The 20,590-nt window shown below is 52.6% G+C and overlaps 2 protein-coding genes across 5 annotated transcripts in view; one reads left to right on the forward strand and one right to left on the reverse strand.

Annotated features, from left to right (window-relative positions):
- Positions 1–697, reverse strand: part of LOC106887227 (NACHT, LRR and PYD domains-containing protein 3-like) — a 13,140-nt gene extending 12,443 nt beyond the window's left edge. Inside the window, exon 1 of the mRNA XM_014940670.1 lies at positions 513–697. The gene's annotated coding sequence lies outside the window, so the exon portion shown is untranslated. The remainder of the gene's footprint in view (positions 1–512) is intronic.
- Positions 28–20,060, forward strand: CEND1 (cell cycle exit and neuronal differentiation 1). Of its 4 annotated transcripts, none has more exons than XR_001411829.1 (3): positions 28–130; positions 15,240–17,138; positions 17,188–20,060. XR_001411829.1 is itself a non-coding variant. In XM_014940675.1 (2 exons), exon 2 carries the CDS (start codon positions 15,414–15,416, stop codon positions 15,807–15,809), a length of 396 nt encoding a protein of 131 aa, XP_014796161.1. In that variant the 5' UTR covers positions 28–130; positions 15,240–15,413; the 3' UTR covers positions 15,810–17,170. The 4 variants fall into 4 exon arrangements, 1 of the variants encoding a protein (XP_014796161.1); XR_001411830.1 differs by lacking the exon at positions 28–130 and adding an exon at positions 163–283; XR_001411831.1 differs by lacking the exon at positions 28–130 and adding an exon at positions 1,480–1,537.
- The last annotated feature ends 530 nt before the right edge of the window (positions 20,061–20,590 follow it).

Below are 20,590 nucleotides of genomic sequence, written 5' to 3' on the forward strand. Positions count from 1 at the left end.
CGGTCTGCAGAGGTGCATTGTGGGAAACTCCCAAGTTCCCCCCACCCCTTTCCTTTCTGCCTCCCTCCCTCCTCTCTGCGCAAGAGCCCCTTCCCGAGGTGTGACTCCAGCAGCGGCCGCAGGACGGGAGGTAAGGGCTGCCTCCCCCCACGATGGCACCCACGGGGTTGGGGGGGGAGGGGGGCAGAGCTGCCAGGGGGGGTGTCCCCCCAGCTCCGGGCAGAGGGACGGGCAGCTCTTGGGGTGACACAGCGAAAGGGAGATGCAGATCTACCTGCTCAAGGTGAGTGTTGGCCGCCTCGCTGCTGCTGGGGTGGGAGGCTGGGGGCTGCCGTGCCAGCTGCCTGCCCCCTTCTCCCTCCTAATGGGCAACAGGGATTATTTTTTTTAACCCAAAAAAGGTGAGGCTGGCCGGTCAGAGCAGCTCCCTTCCCACCCCAGCTCCCGTCTTCTGCTCCTTGAAGGTCAGGCAGCCAGAGAAGGCGTTCCTGCGTGGAGGAACCCGCACCTACCTGCCATCGCCGCCTTCTATTGGGATGAGCTGGGCTCGCCCCATCCCAGCCTGGGTGGCCACTGCTGGCAGTCAGTGGGCTTCCGTGAGGGGGAGGCAGTGGCCCTGGGCTGGAGGAACGGGGATTTGATGCCGCAGAAGCGGAGGATGGCTCGGAGCAGGAGAAGCGGAGCCGGCCATGTGCCGGAAGCGGGGCTGTTGGGAGGGAGGAGGGGTAGCAGCATCCCCGGCCAAAACCTTCCAGGAGAGCCCAGACCCCTCCCCAAAAGGTTTCTGAGCCAGTTTCCAGCTGCATTTCCTCTCCCGTCTGCATGGGGGGAGGGTATTTATTTGCCTTTCGCTCTGCCCTGTCGGGTTTAATGTCTCTAATTGCTGTAATTCCCCCAGGAGGAGGCAGCCCTGGCTGTTGGTCTTCACCTTCCCCAAGGAAGGAGCTGGGGGCTGTTCTGTTGGGCTGGGAGGGTGCTTTGAGATCAAAGAGGGGGTGCCCTTTGATATAAGCCCAGAAAGGAGCTCACAAATGGAAATCTGCCCCCCAAAAAGACCAAAACAGAGAGAGATGGAGTTCTTAAGCTGTGGGGAGAAGGTGACACCAAAGGGGTGGGAGGGAGGAGGACACCAGAGCAGGGCTCCTCTTCTGAGGTGTGTTATTCCAGGGGTGAAATGCACAGGGTGGATGTTCGTGGGCTTTTCCATCTGATGTCCCCGTAGATCAGTCTGTGTCCGTGCCCACTATGTTTGCAGAGACCTGTTGATTTGGTCCCTGCTCCTGCTCAGTTCTCCCTGGCCATCTGGTACCTTCTGAGGGGGTTGGGGTGGGAAGAAAGAGGATTTTTATGCTTGGATGGGGGGGTCAGCCTGGCAAAACTTTGGCACTGGGGCAAGAGGAGGAAGCTCTCCCCATGGCAGCCCGTTTCCCTGGGTGGGGCTTGGGCAGGATGCTGTCAGGAGAAGGAGGATGGACTATGCCGGATTGAGCTCCCCGCTCCATCTCGGGACTGACCTCCAAGAGTCTGACCTTCACAGGTTTGACCTTCAGTGTTTTCCATCTTTCCTTTCTCAGCCTCAGTGCTCAGCACCAGCCTCTAACCCTGCGGTATCGTGGCAGGAAGAGGGGGGGGAAGAAAATCTGAAATTTCTCTAAATGCAGATATTCATCCCTCTGCATCCATCCCCTCTGCTGGCGGGCTGCCAGGATGGGGGGCTGGTGAGCATCCTGGCACGCTGTCCCCATCCTTGGTCAGACCTGGGGACAGGCAGACAGGGCAGAAGGGGGGGCTGGAGCTCTTTGGGTAAGCATTTCTGTGCTGGAGGAGCTCTGGCCATCCTTCCCCAGGTCCTTCCCAGCTTCCTGCAGGGCTGTGGTTTTGCCGCACGAGGTAAGGGATGGGATTTTACCCTGGAATGTGCCAGGAGCCTCCCCGGAAGGTCACTGCCTCCTGCTGAATTGGCCCCTCATCCACCTGCAGTGGCTTCTTGCGTTTCAGCTGCAAAGCAACAGTTCTCAGGCTGACGCCTGCAGATTTGGGGGCTGTCAGATTCAGGACCTGGCTCTGCACATCCAGAATTGCCTCACTAATTTTGTGTTTGTGTTTTTTGTTTTTTTTTTTTCCTGGCCACAGCTGAGCTGTGAAAGCTGGGGGTGATGCCACAAAACCTGGTGCAATCTCACGTGGGTCAGAAGGGATGGGTTCAGGGTGGCCATAAGCTGAAGAGAGCTGTTAAATCTGCTGCTGCTTCTTACTGCAGTGGCCAAGGCTGCTTTACCGTGTCAGAGACAACCCTCCCTCATTTCTGCTTGTGGGTGTTGCCCCTGAGAGACACAGGACCCACCGACTGTGGGGAAGGGGCCTTAAAAGCATCATTTAGAGGGGAAATTGTTCCCCCCTCGCCTTGGTACGCTGCACATCACAAGAAATAGCAGGCAGCACTGCAGGGCTTTGGGGAGCCTGACGCACTGGGGTGATCTGTGAGGAAGGAAATCAGCCTTCTCCCTCTGGGGACCCGCTCCTGGAGGCTTGGGGAGCAGCACCCCAAATTGGACACAGATACCCTCTTGGCTAAAGGCGGTTTCCCAAGTGCTGGCAGTGGAAAGAGCGGGGCTTTGGTGGGAAGGAAGGAGTTGCTCACCCTTCTCCAAGAGGTAAAAGGAGGGATGACCCTGCCACAACGTTATTCCTGAGGTGGCATGGCAGACCCGATGCTGAGTGGAGAACTGAGTCGTGGGCCCATGGTCCCAGCCCTGGTGTTGGGATGGATGTGATGGGAATTGCTTGTCTATACTGGGGGGAAGAACCTGAGCATTTTAGGGGTGGCAGTAACCTCAGGACTCATTCCTTGGGAGAACAGCTGATCAGAGCCCAAAGTGGTGCAGACCTCTGGGTGATGAAGGAGGGGGTGTCCCTGATGCCAGTCTATGAAGCTGTGATTGGAATGGTGATAATTACCTTTACAATAGCAGGGCTGCAACAGGAGGTGGCTGGGCCAGCTTCTGCTGGGGCTTGTGGGCTCCGGTGGCCTCCCTCCTGGTCTTACAGGAGGTACCAGCCTGTCCTCAGGAAGGGATGTGCCACCTTTGGGTGCAGCAACTTGTTCTCCATGTCACAGAGCTGCTGGTGTTGAATTGCTGGGTCTGGGAGAGCTAGAAAAACATTATAAAGGAAAAAAAAATAATAATTAGTGTGTTTGCAAATGCTAAGTGTTGCAAAAGGCGAGGTGTGAGGAGGTGCCCGGGGTGGGATGCAGGGGTGGCACAGAGGTCTGGGATGCAGGATGCACCCAGGTGTGTCCCTGTCTGAGCATCATGTGTGTGGATTAAGGCTCTGTTGAGGTCCATGTTCTTCGCTGCGCATCTGCTGCTGCGGCTCCTGAATCACTGAAACTACTCGGGCGCTTCGATCCAGCGTCCTGCCAAATAGCTGCTGTGGCAAGAAGTCATCCTGGCTGAAAGCCCTTTCCTTCCCTCCCTAAAATTTCTGTCTTGGGGGTGAGTGATGCTCAGTCTGGTCAGGGAGAGGTTTAAGCTCTAGCACCTCACAATTTTTGAAGGATAAAAGCTCCAATATTGCTCCACTATAAAAAATGGAACTGTAAAGTGGAAAAACAGTATTTGACTCTGAAAGGAGCTCAAACCCCAGGTTAAAGCTTGGACAGAGCACAGCAAAGTGAGGGGCTCTGGAATGGTTTAGGTTGAAAGGGACCTTAAAGAGCATCCCATTCCAACCCCCGGCCCTGGGCAGGGACACCTCCCACCAGACCAGGTTGCTCCAAGCCCCATCCAACCTGCCCTTGAACCCCTCCAGGGATGGGGCAGCCACAGCTTCTCTGGGCAACCTGGGCCAGGCTCTCACCACCCTCACACCAAACAAGTTCTTCCCCACAGCTCAGCTCCATCTCCCCTCTTTCAGGGTCAAACCCTTCCCCCTCCTCCTAGGGCTCCCCTCCCTCATCCAGAGTCCCTCCCCAGCTTTCCTGGAGCCCCTGATCTCCTGGTCTCCCCGGAGCCTTCTCTTCTCCAGGCTGAACCCCCCCAATCTCTCAGCCCCCCCTCCCAGCAGAGGGGCTCCACCGTAGGAGATGTCAGGTCCATGCTGGGTGTAGCTCAGTGCCCACCCCTATGGACATCAGTGGGAGCAGTGCCCAGTTCGGGTGACGAGTCACCCCTTTGGGACCCTGTGTGATGGCCACTGGTGGAGGAGGGAAGGAGTGGGCTTGGTTGGGGTGTTTTTTGGCAGCAGCCTGTATGTTTTTAATGGAGTTGTGGGCAGGAAGCTGAGCTGAGCCCAAAGTGCTTTTGGGGCTGTGCTGCCGCGGAGACAGGGCTGGGTTTGTGCCCTGGAAGGAGCTTTTTTTTTCAGATGGTGCAGCAGGAAACATGGAAGAAGGGCTCGCTGTGGGTCTGCTGAGGGGCAGGGTGAAGCACCAGTGAGCCCCCCTTCCCTCCATGCTGCAGGTTTGAGGGCAGAGTTGGATGGTTTGACCATTCCTCATGGTTCTTAGTGCTTTATTTTCACGTAGGGTGAGAGAAGAGAGCAGAACCAAAATGTGGGGTGTGTTTTGTTGCTACCTACATGGCTGTGCACAGGCAGAGGGCCTGAACTGTGCGGGTTAGAGCTGCGTTTTGGGCTTAAAAATACTAAAAAAAAAAATAAAATTAAAAGTAAATCCCCTGGCAGGAGGATGGCGTCTCTGCAGTGTCACCTCCATCTCTTGGAGAATAAAATGTTGGATGCGTCCATCCCAGTGAGGTCTTTGGGGTCAGGACAAGATGTGACACTGGGCTCAGATGTCACCTCCCGCAGAGGTCAGGGTGTAGAAAAAGGCCATTTTTTCCTTTTTCTGGGGTGGTGCTGGTGGGGGGGTGTCTCGGGGCTGGCCCTGGGGCTCCGAAGTGCTGTGTCACCCGTGTGGGGAGCGTGACAGGGCAGCCTCTGGAGGGGACACTGTCACCTGTGTTGCAAGCCAGGACTTTGCCCCAACTCCATGCAGCTGGTGGCCCACTGGGGTGCCCGAGATCTGTGTCCTGCAGCCCTTCCCTGTGTAGATTTAAAGCAAAACCCAGTTTTGCTGGGCTTCGGGGTCCTGCTCCCACCCCGTGCCAGGTACAACCCAACCCCTGAGCACTGTTGTCACCCAGACTAGGAGAGGGGTGACAGGTTTTGGTGGCTCAGGGAGCGAGGGGTAGGGTCCTGCAATCTTGGCCACGCTCTGGGGGCTGTGACAGTGGTGATTTTGGTCATTGCCAGCACTGGTGGGACATGTGATGAGCGCGTCGGGTCTCGGTGCAGCCGCAGGGCTGCCGCAGCCAGGGAGGGGAGGATTTGCTGGTGAATCCCCCCCCCCTCCTCCAGTGGCAGCGATTTGAAGCTGCTCCTGCTGCCACCGGTTAAAATACTTTCGAGCATCTGATGCTCTCCATGTCAGGATTCCAAGGGCTCATTTGAGGTGGGGGGGGGATGTTTGTTGCGCCAGGGGAGGTTCAGGCTGGATATTAGGAAAATTTTTTTCACTGAAAGGGTTCTCAGCCATTGGAATGGGCTGCCCAGGGAGGTGGTTGAGGCCCCATCCCTGGAGGTGTTCAAAAGCCGGGTTGATGTAGTGCTGGGAGGTCTGGTTTAGTGATGATGCTCCTTGTTTGTTGTGTGGGGGTCTATTTTTGTCAGTTGGGTTGACGGTTGGACAAGATGATCTTTAAGGTCCCTTCCAACCTAGAAGATTCTGTGATTCTGTTTAATCTGGGGGGGAAGGTGGGGAGCAGCAAACGACAGGCTGGGGAAAAGGGTTCATAAATATCTCATGGGTGAAGCAAAGTGGGTCAGCAGTGGCTGCTGGGGCTGTCCCTGGGGCTTGGCTTCGGGAGGTGGCCGTCCCCCTGCACGGCTGGGTCCTGGGGCCCCCAGGCTGGTGGAAAGCCTGGTCTCAGGGCCCCCAGGCTGGTGAAAAGCTTTGATGACGAGGGGCTCCCGGTGTGGCCGTGCTTGCGTGGTGTTTTGTCATGTTTCACTGTGTGTTACGTCAGGAGCCAGGGTGGGGGGGAGGCAAAATAAACTGTAAGGGAGCTAAAAAAACCCTCCCCCAGGGAGCTGCCGGCGGCGGGCGAACAAACAAGCTCCTTATGTAAAAGCTGTTTTAATATTGATGGTGATGGCGAGAGGCACTGCATTACCTCATCCCTCTTCGGAGAGCTGCTTGGAGATGGAGGGGGGAAAAGGCTTAGTCACAATGTGCTGTCACTTGTCTGAGGTGCTTGCCTGGCATCTCGCTGCCGTTATGGTGTTTATTCGCCCTCAGAAAGGGGGAGAAGCTCTATTTTTGTCCCCACTGGGGAACAAAACGTGGTTCTCTGTTGCAGGAGGTGGCTGGGATGGGGCAGGGGATGAACCCAAACCCTTCCAGCCCTGAGGGGTCACCCTCCTGTACCCTGGACACAAGGGACACAGATCCCTGAGGACAATTCCCAAAGGTCTGGTGCTTCAAGCTGTGTTACTGAGGGCTCACACAAGAAGGTGGAGAGGTTCAAAACCATGTTGGACAGGGCTTTGAGCAACCTGGCCTGGTCATCCCTGCCCATGGCAGGGGGGTTGGAACTTGATAATCCCTGCCAATGGTAGGGGGGCTGGAACTTGATGATCCTTAAGGTTCCTTCCAACCCAAACCATTTAATGATTCTATGAATGGAGAGCCCAAGTATGACCCCCTTGGAGCCACCAGCAGCTCCCCATCCCAATCATTCAATGATTCTATGAATGGAGAGCCCAAGTGTGACCCCCTTGGAGCCACCAGCAGCTCCCCACTTCAGCGGGAGGGGAAATAATTAGGCCTTGCCTGTCGTTGATCTTTTCACTAGTGAAACTAGTTACTCTGTGGACTTGTGGATCCAGCATGGAGAACCTGAGCAGCCCTAAGGATGCTGTTGGCTGTCACCCATGGGATGGGCAGAGCGTGGGGGGAGGATCTCCCTCCTCCAGGCCAGAGAAACATCTCAGCCACCTCTGGTGGTGCAGCCTGGGGCTCCCTTATGGAGAGCAAAGGTCTATTTGTTGTGTCCATGAGTTAATGAGTAAGGTGGAGAATGAGGCCACCGCGTTGCCCACTGGGCACAGCTGCTGAATGAGCTGTGCCACCCCCAGATCAGTCTCTGTTCATTCCCTTCCCCATCTGGCTTGGTCACAGGTTGAGGTTGATCTGTCTTGGTGGAAGAGGTGAAGGGGACCCTAGGGTGTCTCAGGCAAGGTATCTCCTCACCTCTGAGGTATATCCAGAAGAGATGTGGGGATGTTGAGTCTAAATTGGTGGGTCTGAGCCTGGCCAGGCACTGGGGGAGCTCAGCCTGGAGTGGGGCTGCAGGAGTGATGGGAGAAAGGGAAGAGCAGATCTCAGTTGGTGGAACTGGGCTTCTGTGGCCACGCGCAAGGAAGGCAGAGACACAAGATACTCAACAGCTTGGGTGGAGAGATACTAAAATGAAGTAGAGCTACATAAATGAAAAGACATTCCTGATGATTCTCCTTGGGTTTCCAGAAGTGGTGGGATGACCTGGCGACTGACACCAACTCTCTGGTGGACAGATGTCCTCAAAGGAGAGCAGAGGTACTTCGTTTGAGCCAGGGAGTTTAAGATGAATCCCACGGAGGGAAAAGTAGGGCTAGCCTGGCTGGGAGTCAGCAAGTTGGTTCTCATTCCTACCCTAAAATAACTCAGAAGTGTGATTCCAGCTCTGCCTTTAGCTAGCAGCCGTGGAGGGACAAATCCTGATTTTTTTTTTTCAGATGGGTTTGGATGGTTTGTTACATGATGTTCAGTGGAGGTAGCCAAGACTTGCACCTCCTTCCTGCAGCCTGCTCGTTTCAGCCCATGCTCAGTCCCTCCTTTCCTTAACTCTCTTCCAAGCCTCTTTGGTGCATGGGGAGATTTTGCCAATCTTTGTGAGAAGGAAGGGAGGTGAGAATGGTCTTGAGTCTCAGGATTTTGGGAGGGACACCCCAAACCCTACGTCCATGGTTCTCCAGGGCAATGGACCGGCATTGCCCTGTGGCTGGTAACCTTGGATCTCTTTGGAGAAGCCTTAATCTGTCAGAACAAGCCACCTTCTACTTGAGATGTTCCTCAGCACATCATGAGCTGACCTTAGCTGTGTGTCCCAGCTGAATTTCCTCTGACCACTTCAGTCCACACCTCTCTGGTGATGGTAATGCTCCATAGGACCATGCTGTCCTCCATTGGAGGGTCTTGCATTGGTGGGTCCAGCCCCCCGATTCAATTTTCACAAGGCGCTGAAGGAGAGAGTTTGTGACATGCAAAGGTCACGTAGGAAGCCTGTGGCGGCAGCATTTGATCCCCCCAGTAACACCCACTGGTCCCAGTCCCTTCAGCCCATAGCTGCCTTACCTTTTGTAGTCAGAACACTGCTTTTTCTTCTTGTTGTGGGGTTTTTTTTGGTTTTTTTTTTTACCCTTTTCAGGAAGTTGTGTATTTTCAGGTGCCTCTTTGAAGTGGCCAAATTCTAATTTTCCTGTTTATGGGCACAGGCTGCCAGGGGAACAAAATCTGCAGACTCCAGTCTGAAATTACCTGCTCTTCACCCACCAGCTGGTGCCGGTGCCCCGCTCTGTGATGGGAATTCAGTGCTGTGAGCTGGTTCTGGCAGGTGCAAATTGCACTTGCCAAAGGGAAGCTGTCAGAGAAGAGGGCCCTTTTCTGTCCCTGAGGAAGCCAGTTTGGTCTTAAATGACCGAATGCAAGTGAGTCAGCTGAGACTCACAGAACCTGCTGAAAGGACCTGAAATTAGAATAATTGAATCACAGAACGGTTTGGGTGGGAAGGGATCTTAAAGCCCCCCCAATGCCACCCCCTCCCCTGGGCAGGGACACCTCCCACCACCCCAGGTTGCTCCAAGCCCCCTCCACCCTGCCCTTGAACCCCTCCAGGGATGGGGCAGCCACAGCTTCTCTGGGCAACCTGGGCCAGGCTCTCACCACCCTCACACCAAACAAGTTCTTCCCCACAGCTCAGCTCCATCTCCCCTCTTTCAGGGTCAAACCCTTCCCCCTCCTCCTAGGGCTCCCCTCCCTCATCCAGAGTCCCTCCCCAGCTTTCCTGGAGCCCCTTGAGGGACTGGAAGGGGCTGGAAGGTCTCCCTGGAGCCTTCTCTTCTCCAGGCTGAACCCCCCCAACTCTCTTAGCCTGTCCTCCCAGCATCTCCGTGGCCTCCTCCAGCCCTGCTCCAACAACTCCATGTCCTTCTGATATTGGTGGCCCCAGAGCTGGAGACAGCACTGGGGGGGGTGGTGTCGTGTCTCCCCAGCGTTGGGCAGAGGGGCAGAATCCCCCCCTGGCCCTGCTGGAGATGCAGCCCAGGATGTGGGGGCTTTCTGGGCTGCCAGCACATGTTATCGGCTCATGTCGATCTTCTCATCCACCAGATTGGCAAATTAATTGGCATTCAGTGTATGATCTTCCTCCATGACACTGGAAACGTTTCACGGTGGTGGTGACAATTGGTTGGAGCATATGATGAGGACTGAGGTGGGTGTTGTGTTGTCATGCTCAAAGTCCTCCCTTAGCTTCAGGAAGGAGGGACCTGGTCCTGGGAGGCACAAGCCATCTTCTCCAGCACTGCTGACTTCCAGGGATGTCATCTCCCAGGGAATTGGGAGCAGGCCTGGTTGCCCACTTTGTCTCCTTGCACCTCTGTCCCCAACCCCTGGGAGTGAAGCAGGCTCCTACCACCCCTGGCTCAGGCCATGGGGAGTTGTGGCATGGTCTTTGCGTGGCCGAGCTGCAGGGATTTGGGGGTGGAGGCTGGAAGGTGAAGATGAGGTGGAAGAAGCATTAATGTTTGCCTAGAAATAGGGATCCGTTTAATTATTTGTCCCCAAAGGGAACAACTACTTAAGAGAATGGGGTTTTTGGTACTTACAACTCTCCTTTTTGCCCCAAAGAGGTAAAACTTCATGCCTTTTCAGACAGATGGGATGACAAAATGGTGAAGGGGAGGTTAAGCAGGGATTAAGGGAAAAGATTTGAGGCTACATAAGGTCCTTTTTGTCATCTCAGGCTCTTCCTGCACGGCATTGCTGCAGGTCAGACGTGGTCAGTAACTGTTTCTGAAGCTGTTTTCAACTGGAAAACACTTGGAGTTTGTGGAATTTACACTTTTGCAACTATAAATTTAACTCCATAACTCCCTGTGGTGGTTGGATTCTTTCCCACTGACTCTGGGGCAGTTGAGGACCCAATGGAAAGGATAAATTCAACTCCATAACTCCCTGTGGCAGTTGGATTCTTTCCCACTGACGCTGTGGCAGTTAAGGACCCAATGGAAAAGGTTGGCTTTTCATGGAGGGGGGGGAAACCCTGAGTACGGGATCCCCCTGCCCATCACTGCTGTGACCCTATGGGTGTCTGCGGGGTGCAGCTCCCACCACAGTGTCCCAAAGTTGTCAGCTTTTCCTTCTATTATGGTTTGAGAAAACGACAACATTTTAGTGTCGTTTGGACAATTATTTTCTCACCTGATAGGGGGGGGAAACCCTGAGTACGGGATCCCCCTGCCCATCACTGCTGTGACCCTATGGGTGTCTGTGGGGTGCAGCGGGGGGGGGAAACCCTAAGTATGACCCCCCTGCCCATCACTGCTGTGACCCTATGGGTGTCTGTGGGGTGCAGCTCCCACCGCAGCGTCTCAAAGTTGTCAGCTTTTCCTTCTGTTATGGTTTGAGAGAACCCACAACAATTTAGTGTTGTTTGGACAATTATTTTCTCACCTGATGAGCCCTCCCCACCCAGGAGGGGGAATTAAGGAAAAGCAAGGAAAGATGAGGGTTGAAATATAAATAGATTTAATACAAGGAAGGATGAGGGTTGAAATATAAATAGATTTAATAGGATAAGACTAAATAATTAACATTAATAATACTAAAGACCCAATATTGATCCCGATATTGATATAAAATACACCAGGACTATCCCCAGCCCCTTCCATCCCAGGAAGCTGGTCCCTCCCAGGAGGAACAGCCCATGTGGGACTCTGAGTGCTGCAGCTTTGGGAGGAAGGGAAGGGCTCAGGGCTCTGGCACCGGGGCAAGGACTTCTCAGGGTGGCAGCCACCAAGGGAGAGAGAGAGAAGTCCTCAGCAAACTTCCTAATTTATGTTGTATGTGCCATTCATGGTATGAAATAACCCTGTTGGTAGCTTGGGTCAAGTGACTGGTTCTTGTTCCTCCTTGTGCCTGCACCTGGTGAGCTCCAAAACACCAAGACCTTGAATCCCACACCCCAGAGCTGCTGTAAAGTAAATATTTTCACCAATTCAGACACTAGAGTCTTCTAAAAGTGCATTTTTTCCAGGCGTTGGAAGAGAAATTAGTCAAAACCAGGCCACCTTCCAACTTGGAGCAGTGAGGGGTGGATGAGAGGGCTCAGGGCTGGTGTCTGCAGAGGGAAGGAGATCTTCTATTGGCGATGTGTTACGGTGAAGCTGGCAGTGACTCATCTGCTCTGCTCAGCACAGGATTGATGCAGCTTTCATCTGCGCACGCAGGAGACAGATGAATAGACGCATTTGCTAATTTGCTGAGGGTGGGGGGTGTGAGGCAGAAAAGGTGCCCTTCAGGGGAGCCAGGAGAAGCTGTTCCTCACCTCCTCCTGTTGCTTTGGCTGGGGTTGGTTTGTTGCACCAGGGAGTCTGTGCTGACCTTGAGAGCTGCAGCATCCCAGGAGGGCTGCGGGGTCTGCGTGCCACTTCCCACAACAGCAGGCATTTGGAGAGCTTGGCTTTTCCCTTTTCTCCTTGATCGCTGGTTTCGTGATCTCTGCTCCCTCTTCCCAGCCTGGGGAAAAAAAGAAGTGGTCAGCTGCTGGCGAGCCAAAACCAGCCTGAAAAGGGTACAGATTGTTAACCAAAGAAATAGCGTGGCGGGGGGGAAAGGGAAGGAATGAAGCCTCTTTTCTCTCAAAACCTTATTCCCAAGCGGTGCTGTCTGTGTGGGAGGCAGAGAGGGAGCTGGAAGGGGGAGGAATGGGTAGACAGCAGAGACAGCAACCAAGGAGGAGAAGGGAGGGAGGAATAAATAGATGTGAGAGCTATAAAGAAGAAAGCAAAGGTGGAGAAACAGCTCATTAGAGGGAAAACTTTGTGTGATGGAATGAGGGAAGAGGAGGAGAAAAAGGGTTGGGGGGGCTGGAAGGGGACTGGAGGGTCTCGTGGGGGGCAGGAGGGGCGCTGGATCTTCTCAAATGCAGTGTTTGACAGCATCAGCTCAACCAAGCCAAAGGGTCTGGGGAGATGCTGGCAATGCTGTGGCTAATTCCAGTGATGGAAAACCACCGACAGAAAGCCCTTTCACGCAGACACTTAAGAACTACTGATATTGATTTTTTTATTTTTTTTGGCTGAGTTCCGTTTCTACATCTCTTAAAACCTTCTCTAACCTTCATGAAGGGCTTGCTTTGTTTTTAGTGGAAACTGGCTTAGAAACCAAGAAGTTCTTTAATGAGCTGTGGGGAGCAGTGCAGGGCACAGCGGAGGCTCTGAGAGAAACCAGCTTTCCTGCTTCCAGGAGTCTGGAAACCAGCTCTGGTCCACAAAAGGTGCAAATGAGAGAGGATACAGAGAAATTGAGGTACTTGAGCCGTGCAGAGCCCCCATTTCTTAGCAGAGGTGAGTTTGCCCCTTCTGTGATTGACCCTACCATCTCCATAGGCTCCATAGAAGTTTTCCTATGGAAAGCAGCAAGAACTTAATGCTCAGTTCCTATAGTATAACTACACAAATACTAGAGAGCGTGTGAGTAGCCTGGCTAATTGATATCAGAGCGACTAAGCAGGTAATTTAATATTTATGACATGCTGAATCCGATTCTCCCTGCTTTAACCTCTAAGCCTGCTTCAATCTTGGGCTCCACTTACTGTGTGGAGGTGTAAAACGAGGATAAATTGCTCCCAAACCAGAGGAGCAGAGTCCTGTGAGGGACCGTGCACAGCCTCAGCCCCAGATCTGCACAGGATTTCTACTGGGCAGAGCAGTTTGAATGCTCTTTGGAGGCAGTAGGAAGGAAAAAGTGAGGCAAAACGAGCATGGAGAGGGAAATATTCTTGCTCTTGGCCAGGTCCCACATGTTTATCTACCACGTCACAAGCTACAGAGAAGGTCTCAAGCTTCTGGGATTGTGTTTGTGTGGTATGAGATACCCCAGTGTATGATACACCTTCAGTGAAGCTTGAGGGGAGAGCGGTGGTGGTTTGGGGTTTCCAAAATTATTTACTATCACAAACTCAGAAATGTAGATATTGCTCAACTGCAGTCAAAGAGACTGTGCTTTTTTTAACACCCAGAGCAGATCTGGCCCATGTAGGGCTGCTAGAGAAATCTGATTGCTGGTTTTTAAACGAGTGAAGATCTGGTTTCTTCTTTTCCTTTCCATGGGAAGAGCTCAGAGTTAGAACTGAATTGAAAATCTAAAGGCAGAGGAGCAGCTACCCTGCCTAACGCTGGATATGAAATCCCAGGGACAGGTTATCTGCTTCTTGTCTTTCAATGTTTTATTTCAAAACTGGCCAGCTTGGATCACCTAATGCCTTTTGGAGACTTCAGGCTTCATCTCGGCAATAGCTAAATGCATCCTCTCTAAGGGAGGGGTGGCAGGTAGGTCTGTGGAAAGCCTTCTGGAAGTGTCTGTCCCATCTCCGTGCTACGGGAAGAGCTGAGGCTACTCTCCTGGGCTATGCCAAAAAGCCTGGCTGAAAGGTTGGCATTATGGTGTGCTGGCATCGTGGTCACCCTGCCTGGTGCAGCATGAGAGCTATGGACTTCCATCATTTCGGTGCTGCCTTCCCTCAGTCAGCTCCAGTTAAGTGTCACTGGGGAAGGTGGTGGTGGCCATCAAACAACAGCTCACATGGAAGAGCAGGAGGTGGGGGTTTCCATCTTATACCAAGCTGTAAAGTGTTTCCCAGCTTTGCTCTGGACCCAAACCTGGTATTTCTGTGAGTAGCTTTCCCCCAGGCCAGCGTTTCCACCTAGATAGGGATTAATTCAGGCTGGATATTAGGAAAAATTTTTTCACTGAAAGGGTTCTCAGCCCTTGGAATGGGCTGCCCAGGGAGGTGGTTGAGGCCCCATCCCTGGAGGTGTTCAAAAGCCGGGTTGATGTAGTGCTGGGAGGGATGGTTTAGTGATGATGCTCCTTGTTTGTTGTGGGGGTGTCTATTTTTGTCAGTGAGGTTGACGGTTGGACAAGATGATCTTTAAGGTCCCTTCCAACCTAGAAGATTCTGTGATTCTGACCTCCATCTCCTGGCTCACCCTGCCCAGCAATACCTGGGGAGATGTCTGTGGTGTTTGTTTTATCATCCTTTGAAGCCCGCTTTGTCCGTTTGCTGAATTCTCTGGATGCAGCCGTGCCGTTCGCTGCTTCCATCGGTTCCCTGGGGAAAATGGCTCTGGCTAATTACCTGCAGTAACAGCTGCCACCCTGCTCGGCTCCGTGGGCAAGCCCAGCTCACCACTGCAAGGAGGAGGCGGTGGGAGATGTCTCCATCACCGTGAGACCCAGCTTTCCAGTAAATTCAGGTGGTTGTGCTGGTGTCAATGCACTGGTTTGCACCGGCTGAGGATCTGGCGCTCGCCTTTCTGTGCCACAGCTCACCAGAAATGCTCCCAGCACTAATCCTTGGGGCTCTGGCACCTAAAACCGAGGAGCTAATCCTGTTTCCTCTCTGCAGTACCCATCTGGATGTGGAGAGTATCATACAAAATCACATATTAACCACTTCCTAAACTTAACTTGGGATAACACTGCAGAAGAGAAGGGGCAGAGGGTGAGTTACAAGCAGGGAGAAGCCATTGATTTGCTTCCTGTGCAACAAAATGTTTTCTCTTCACGCAGGGGGATGGCAGCCGTGGTAAGCAAGTGAAAAATCATTTATTTGGTTGGACAGAAGTGTATGTTGTTACTGACAAATGATGTTATATCCATGGCCAGGAAGGACTTGTCTTGATTACAGATGGAGCCCAGTTGTGGCAGCCATTGGTGCTAGTCTGAGCTGTCTGATGTTCTCCCAAGTGCAGGAACTCTAGTAGATGCTTTCAGTACCTCTCACAGTTGCTAAAGAAACAGCCAACAGTCTTCCAATTGTCTTCTGTCCTCCTCCATTGCCTCCAGGTGGAACAGTATGGTCTAGCTCTGTCCTTTCACTCACCTCTCGCTGCTCTGCTTCCTCTTCCAGGTGCTGTATCATGCCCAGATAGGACACGGCCAGCGTGAGAATCATCCCACCACCACCACTCCAAGGGCTTGAGCTGTCCCTCTCCAGTGGCTCCTCTGCTTTCTCCAGCAGCTGGGTGAAGGAGGAGAACCGGGATTGCCCCGTATCCAGTCGCTGCCCACGGCACTCGTAGGGATGGATTCCAAAGGCAACGTCCGAAGCGGAAACAAACCCGACGCCAAGGCCCCCAGCTCTGGAAAGCCAGAAAAGCCCAACCCTGGGCCTGCCACGAATGCAGACAAGAAGGAGGTCCCCAAAGAGCAGCCCGCTCCTGCCGCTGCCACCAAGAAGGCGGGCGGCGACGCCGCTGCCGTCGTGAACAACCACAGCAACCTGAAACCCAGCCCCGCCGCCACCGAGACGCAAGAGGCCACCGGCCAGTCCCCTGACTCTGACCACAAGGGAAACAGCTCCGAGGAGTCTCCAGGCAGCATCTTCGACAACATGAAGCCCTTGATCATCGTGGGAGGAGTGGCGGTGGCCGCGCTGGCTGTGATTGTGGGAGTGGCGTTCCTAGCCCGGAAAAAATGAAGACGGAGCCGGGGTGGGGATGAGAAACCCAACCCAGCTGTACAGCTCCTTTTGAGACAAATGCATGCCGAGAAATTCTATACATATCTATTATATATAGAGAGAGAGAGAGCTAGATAGGTCAACAACAACACACCAACTGCAACTCCAAGAGTCTTGTTGAAGACGACTGTGCCAGTTTGACCCGGTGTGGGTAACTCCATGCACTCAGTGTGTTCTTTCATGTAATATATCTTGGCTTATACCACTGTGTATAGATTACAGCTTCTCCTGATCGGTGTAAATGGCGGTGTCCCCTCCCCTCCCCCTGCCGTCCTCCCTGGGAGACACCCCCTCACCTCTCCTGCAGTCCCTTGTTTTGGAGTCCAAAGTGTTCTACGTCCCATCCAGAGTCCCTGCTTTGTGTTTCAGGTTTCTGTTTGGTTTGTTTTTTGGTTGGGTTGTGGTAAAGCAGATGTAAGGGGAGATGGAGCTTAGTGTCAAGACCCAGTTTGCCTGTCGCCATGTGTTGGGCCCCCCTGGGGCAGGGGAACCGCTGGGCAAACGCATGCAAAAGGTGGCTCCTTGACCCAAAGAGCAAAGTGTCATCTTTAATAGGTGTCTCATGTCCCTGCTGCTCATCCACCGACCTCTAAAAACCCAACTCAAAAGCGCCCCAGAGAAAACAGGCAGCTGGAGGCTGAGACTGCAGCCTGGTAGAGCGGAATGTGTGACTTGGGACATCACACCAAGTCATTTCTCCGGCCGAGCTGCCAGGGGGGTGAGAGCAGAGGGGACCAATTGCGACCGACAGCGTGGCCAGCAGCCCGTGGGGGTACCTGGCCAAGTCCCACGCTGACTTCAGGCAGAGAGCAGCTGCCATCTCCTTGGTTTCTCGTGTGGTGGCAGGCAGTCTCCAGGACCCTGTGGCTCACCAAGGTTGTCCGGGCAGCATCTGGGGAGAGAGAGACTTTGTTTTGGATCTAGTATTTCCTAAAGTTAGGCTGGGCTCTGCGGAACGCTGAGGTCTCAGCCCAAACACCCTCGCGGGCAGCTGGACTCTTTCTGTTCATTTCTTTGGGATTTGGATCAGACCTTTCACCTGCTTTTTTTTTTTTGTTTCCCTTTGAAGGCTATGGTGTCTCGGTGCAGGAGAAGGTAGAAAAAGTGGAGGCATGAGCTGGGTTTAGGGGCAGAGAGGACCTGGGATTCCATGGGAATAAGACTGACCTGGAGGGGCTCAAGGCCAGGCTGGATGGGGCTTGGAGCAACCTGGTCTGGTGGGAGGTGTCCCTGCCCAGGGCAGGGGGGTTGGAACTGGATGATCCTTCTTGATGGGATCCTTGATGGGTCCCTTCCAACCTAAACCATTCTCTGATTTGATGGGATCCTCCATGAGGTCCCTTCCAACCTAAACCATTCTCTGATCTGCTTTATACTGGGGAAACCCTGTTCAAGGACACTGGAAGTGTGTCCCTGGGGGGATTTCGTACCTCCCTCCTATGACAATAGCAGGGATTTGTGACTCCTCCAAGCTTTGGAAATGGAAATAAATTCCCAGTCCTCGGGAACAGCGTAGTTTCATTGGTGAGACTCTTGGCTCTAAAGGCAGACCTTGTGAAGGGGAGAAGGAAGGCAGGTGACAAGAGAGAGTGCCCTTCCCCTAACACCAAGAAGTGGGCAGATCTTACTCTAAAAGTTTCCGTGAGACTGCTCGTGGCTGCTGCGCTACTGCAAAAAAGGGTCATGTAAAAAAAACCCCGAAAAACCCAACCCTTACATTTTGTTTTTAAATTAGATCAGCAATTAGGCAAGGTCAGAACCGCAGAGTCTCTGGAGCTGGGTGGCAGCGGTTGCAGCCCCACGGGCAGGGTTTTGGAGTGATGAATAGCAAGAGGCTGTGACGGTGTGGAGTGAGTTCAGTTAAAGAGCCTCAGTCACACGTCTTTAGCTGGGCCTGGATGTATGAATTCAGCGGGTAGAGGGCCAGAGAAAGATGGTATCTGCTGGGTGAGATTGCTGGATGGGACATTAGGGGTGTATAACCTGATCTGGCAATTCTCCTCTTGGCTCACGTCTGTCTTATTTACCTCCAGATTGGGTCTGCTGAATGCACGTGGCTTCCCCAAACAAAAGGTTGTTTTTACGCAGCCCTGGCCATTCCTGTGGTGAGAGTTGTCATCCTCTTTTCCCCCAGGCTCCTAAAACACACCCCAGGGTACCCGGCCCCTGGGGATGTCAGATAGTGTTTTCTGATGAAGCTGAAGCTCAATGTCTACCTCGCCCTTTAGCCGTGCAGAGACAGGGGGTGGGCATGGTGGAGTCCCAGTGGTTTCTTGGAACGAGCGCTGCAGCCCCAGGTGAAATCCTGGGGGTTTGAAGAGCAATTTGTGTGGATTGTGGATGTGTCTCCTAGTAGCAGCATGTCACAGCCTGGAGAATATTTTTGATTTGAAGCAGGAGGGTCCATAAGGAGGTGTTTCTGAAATGCCGCTTTTGTCTAAGGACCTGATTTCCTCTTATCCTCTTCTGTAGGTGTTCAGAGGTTATTTCTGGGGAGGGAAAGCAATAGAAAAGGGTGTATAAGAGGCATTTGGAAAGCAAAGATGTGAAGAGAATATAGGTCAGCAGCAGTTCCAGCACAGCTCCCTCGCAGTGGCTGCAGTGGGGCTGTGCAGAGGACACGGGGAGGGTGCTGAGCTCTGCTGAGGGTCTGGGGGTGCTGCTGAGCCCCCAGGCCCTGATGGGCACATCCTCTTGGCATACTGGGGAGAGACCCCACTGCATACCAGCTCCCCCCTCCTCCTGCTTGCCCCCTGAGCCATGCATTCTGCTTCCCCACACGGGGAATTTGGATGCACGAGCCAGGAACCCGATTTCCATGACTGGGAGGTGTGTGCCTGCTGGGTACAGAGCAACGTATCCAAACTACTGGGGTTTGGATGTGGGGTTCTGGCCTCTCCTTCCTTCAGTTCTCTGGAGCACAAAGCTCTTGGCTGTAGGGAAAATTTGCTTACATTCCCATGAGGAAGGGAAATCGGCTGCTCCTGCTCTGATTCATGTTTTGCCGGAGTAGGGTGGTGATTTTCAGAGAGCGACTGCTGTTCTCCAGAGGGAGGTCTGTCTTCAGGAGATGCTTCTGCCCATCCCCTCTGTTCCATCCCTCTCAGCCCCAGCATATGGTGATATGTTTTTTTAGCAGCGTGACATTATAGATGTAGCATCTATCTATTCTGTCCCGACCAGAGTAGATAGATACAGGAGGAGGAAAAAGAAACACCTGCTTCATTCAAATCTCCTATTTTACTTTCTGAAGTGTTTTTATTTCCTTGACTTAACCTTTGGGAGCAGAAGAGAGGAAAAACAGTTCTCAGCCAACGTGGGCCTTAACCATTTGTGTCTGCCCCTGACCCCCCCCTGCCCTCAGAGACCTCAGATGCAATTCCATCCAGAAACACACCACGGAGCTGGTGATGGGACTGCAGCTCCTCATGGCAGGGTGTAACCACCTGCGAACCCTTCCTGGACAGTGACCATGGCATGTCCTCTTCACAAGGGACTTGCTGCTTGCGTTGCTGTCTGCTGTCCAGATTCACCACCTGGAACCCACCTCTTTGGCAGTTTGGCTTAGAAAACACCTCTGTGTGTGTGTGTATGTGTGTATACACCACCTCACCTTGAAGAATATTCTGCATATGTATGTATACATACGTATATGTTTATATTACTGCAGTCTGGAGGTGGGGGGGAGAACAAATCAACCCGGAGACGACCCTTCACGTGTTCCCCTGCATTCACACAAAGTGTCCGTGGTGTCTTTTTTCGTGCCATCCGCATCATGCCATGCAGCACCTCAATTCCTTTTTCGGTCCCGGTTTCTTCTCAGTGCAAAGAATGTATGGCTAGTGAACTGCTGAATGTACGATGTGCCCGTTGTGCTAGAAGCTCAAAAATTACTGTTCCCCTCCCTGGATAGTCGTGTGGGCTACTCGCTTTAAAATAAGGCACTTTTTAGACTATACCGGACTGTGCTGTAGCGCTTTTCCAAGTGTGGGTCTAGTGTCGATGGGAGTCAGGTAGATCAAGCCTAGATGCCATCCCTGCTCCTGAGCTCGCAGCCGGGGCAAATGCACTTCAGTCCTGACTTGCAAATCCTTTTAGCAAACACCTCCTGTTCTGCCTTAACGTGCCAGGCTGTGCGGTGGCTTCATTTTGAGGAAAAAAACAAAAACAAACAACAACAAACCGATAATAATAAATGTCCAGCGAGAACTAGGCTGAAACAACAAACCAACCGATAATAATAAATGTCCAGCGAGAACTAGGCTGAGAAGAGCAAATTCACCTCTCTCAGAATCGAAGCGAGATTGAAACCAAATTTGTGGAAGCAGAAGGCTTAAATGACTGAACTCGCTGTGCTAAATAAATAGTTGTCTTTTCTCGTACTGAGCACACGCCGTTATTTGCTTGATGTTATTCTTTGTGTGGTGTTTGTGATATGAAGTCCTTCTAGTGATATCTCCGTGGGGAGAATGAACTAACGCTTAAAACTAATCAGATTCTGTGCTTGGGATTTGAAGAGATCTAGATTGCTAGTTTACTCTTTTGATAAGGTTTATAAATTATAAATTTGCTAAACTGACTTCAGACCTCCTAGCTTATCACTAAAACTATAAATTCAATTACTATGCCTGATCTCAACCTATTTTAAGGAGCCACAAGTTTTAGTCGAATATAAAGATGTCATTGCGCTCTCTTGGACAACTCAGTAGAAGGTTTTTTGATGCTTCTAGCTTTAAGAA

Source organism: Calidris pugnax, unplaced genomic scaffold, assembly GCF_001431845.1.
Source record: "Calidris pugnax isolate Ruff unplaced genomic scaffold, ASM143184v1 scaffold98, whole genome shotgun sequence".
NCBI lineage: Eukaryota > Metazoa > Chordata > Aves > Charadriiformes > Scolopacidae > Calidris > Calidris pugnax.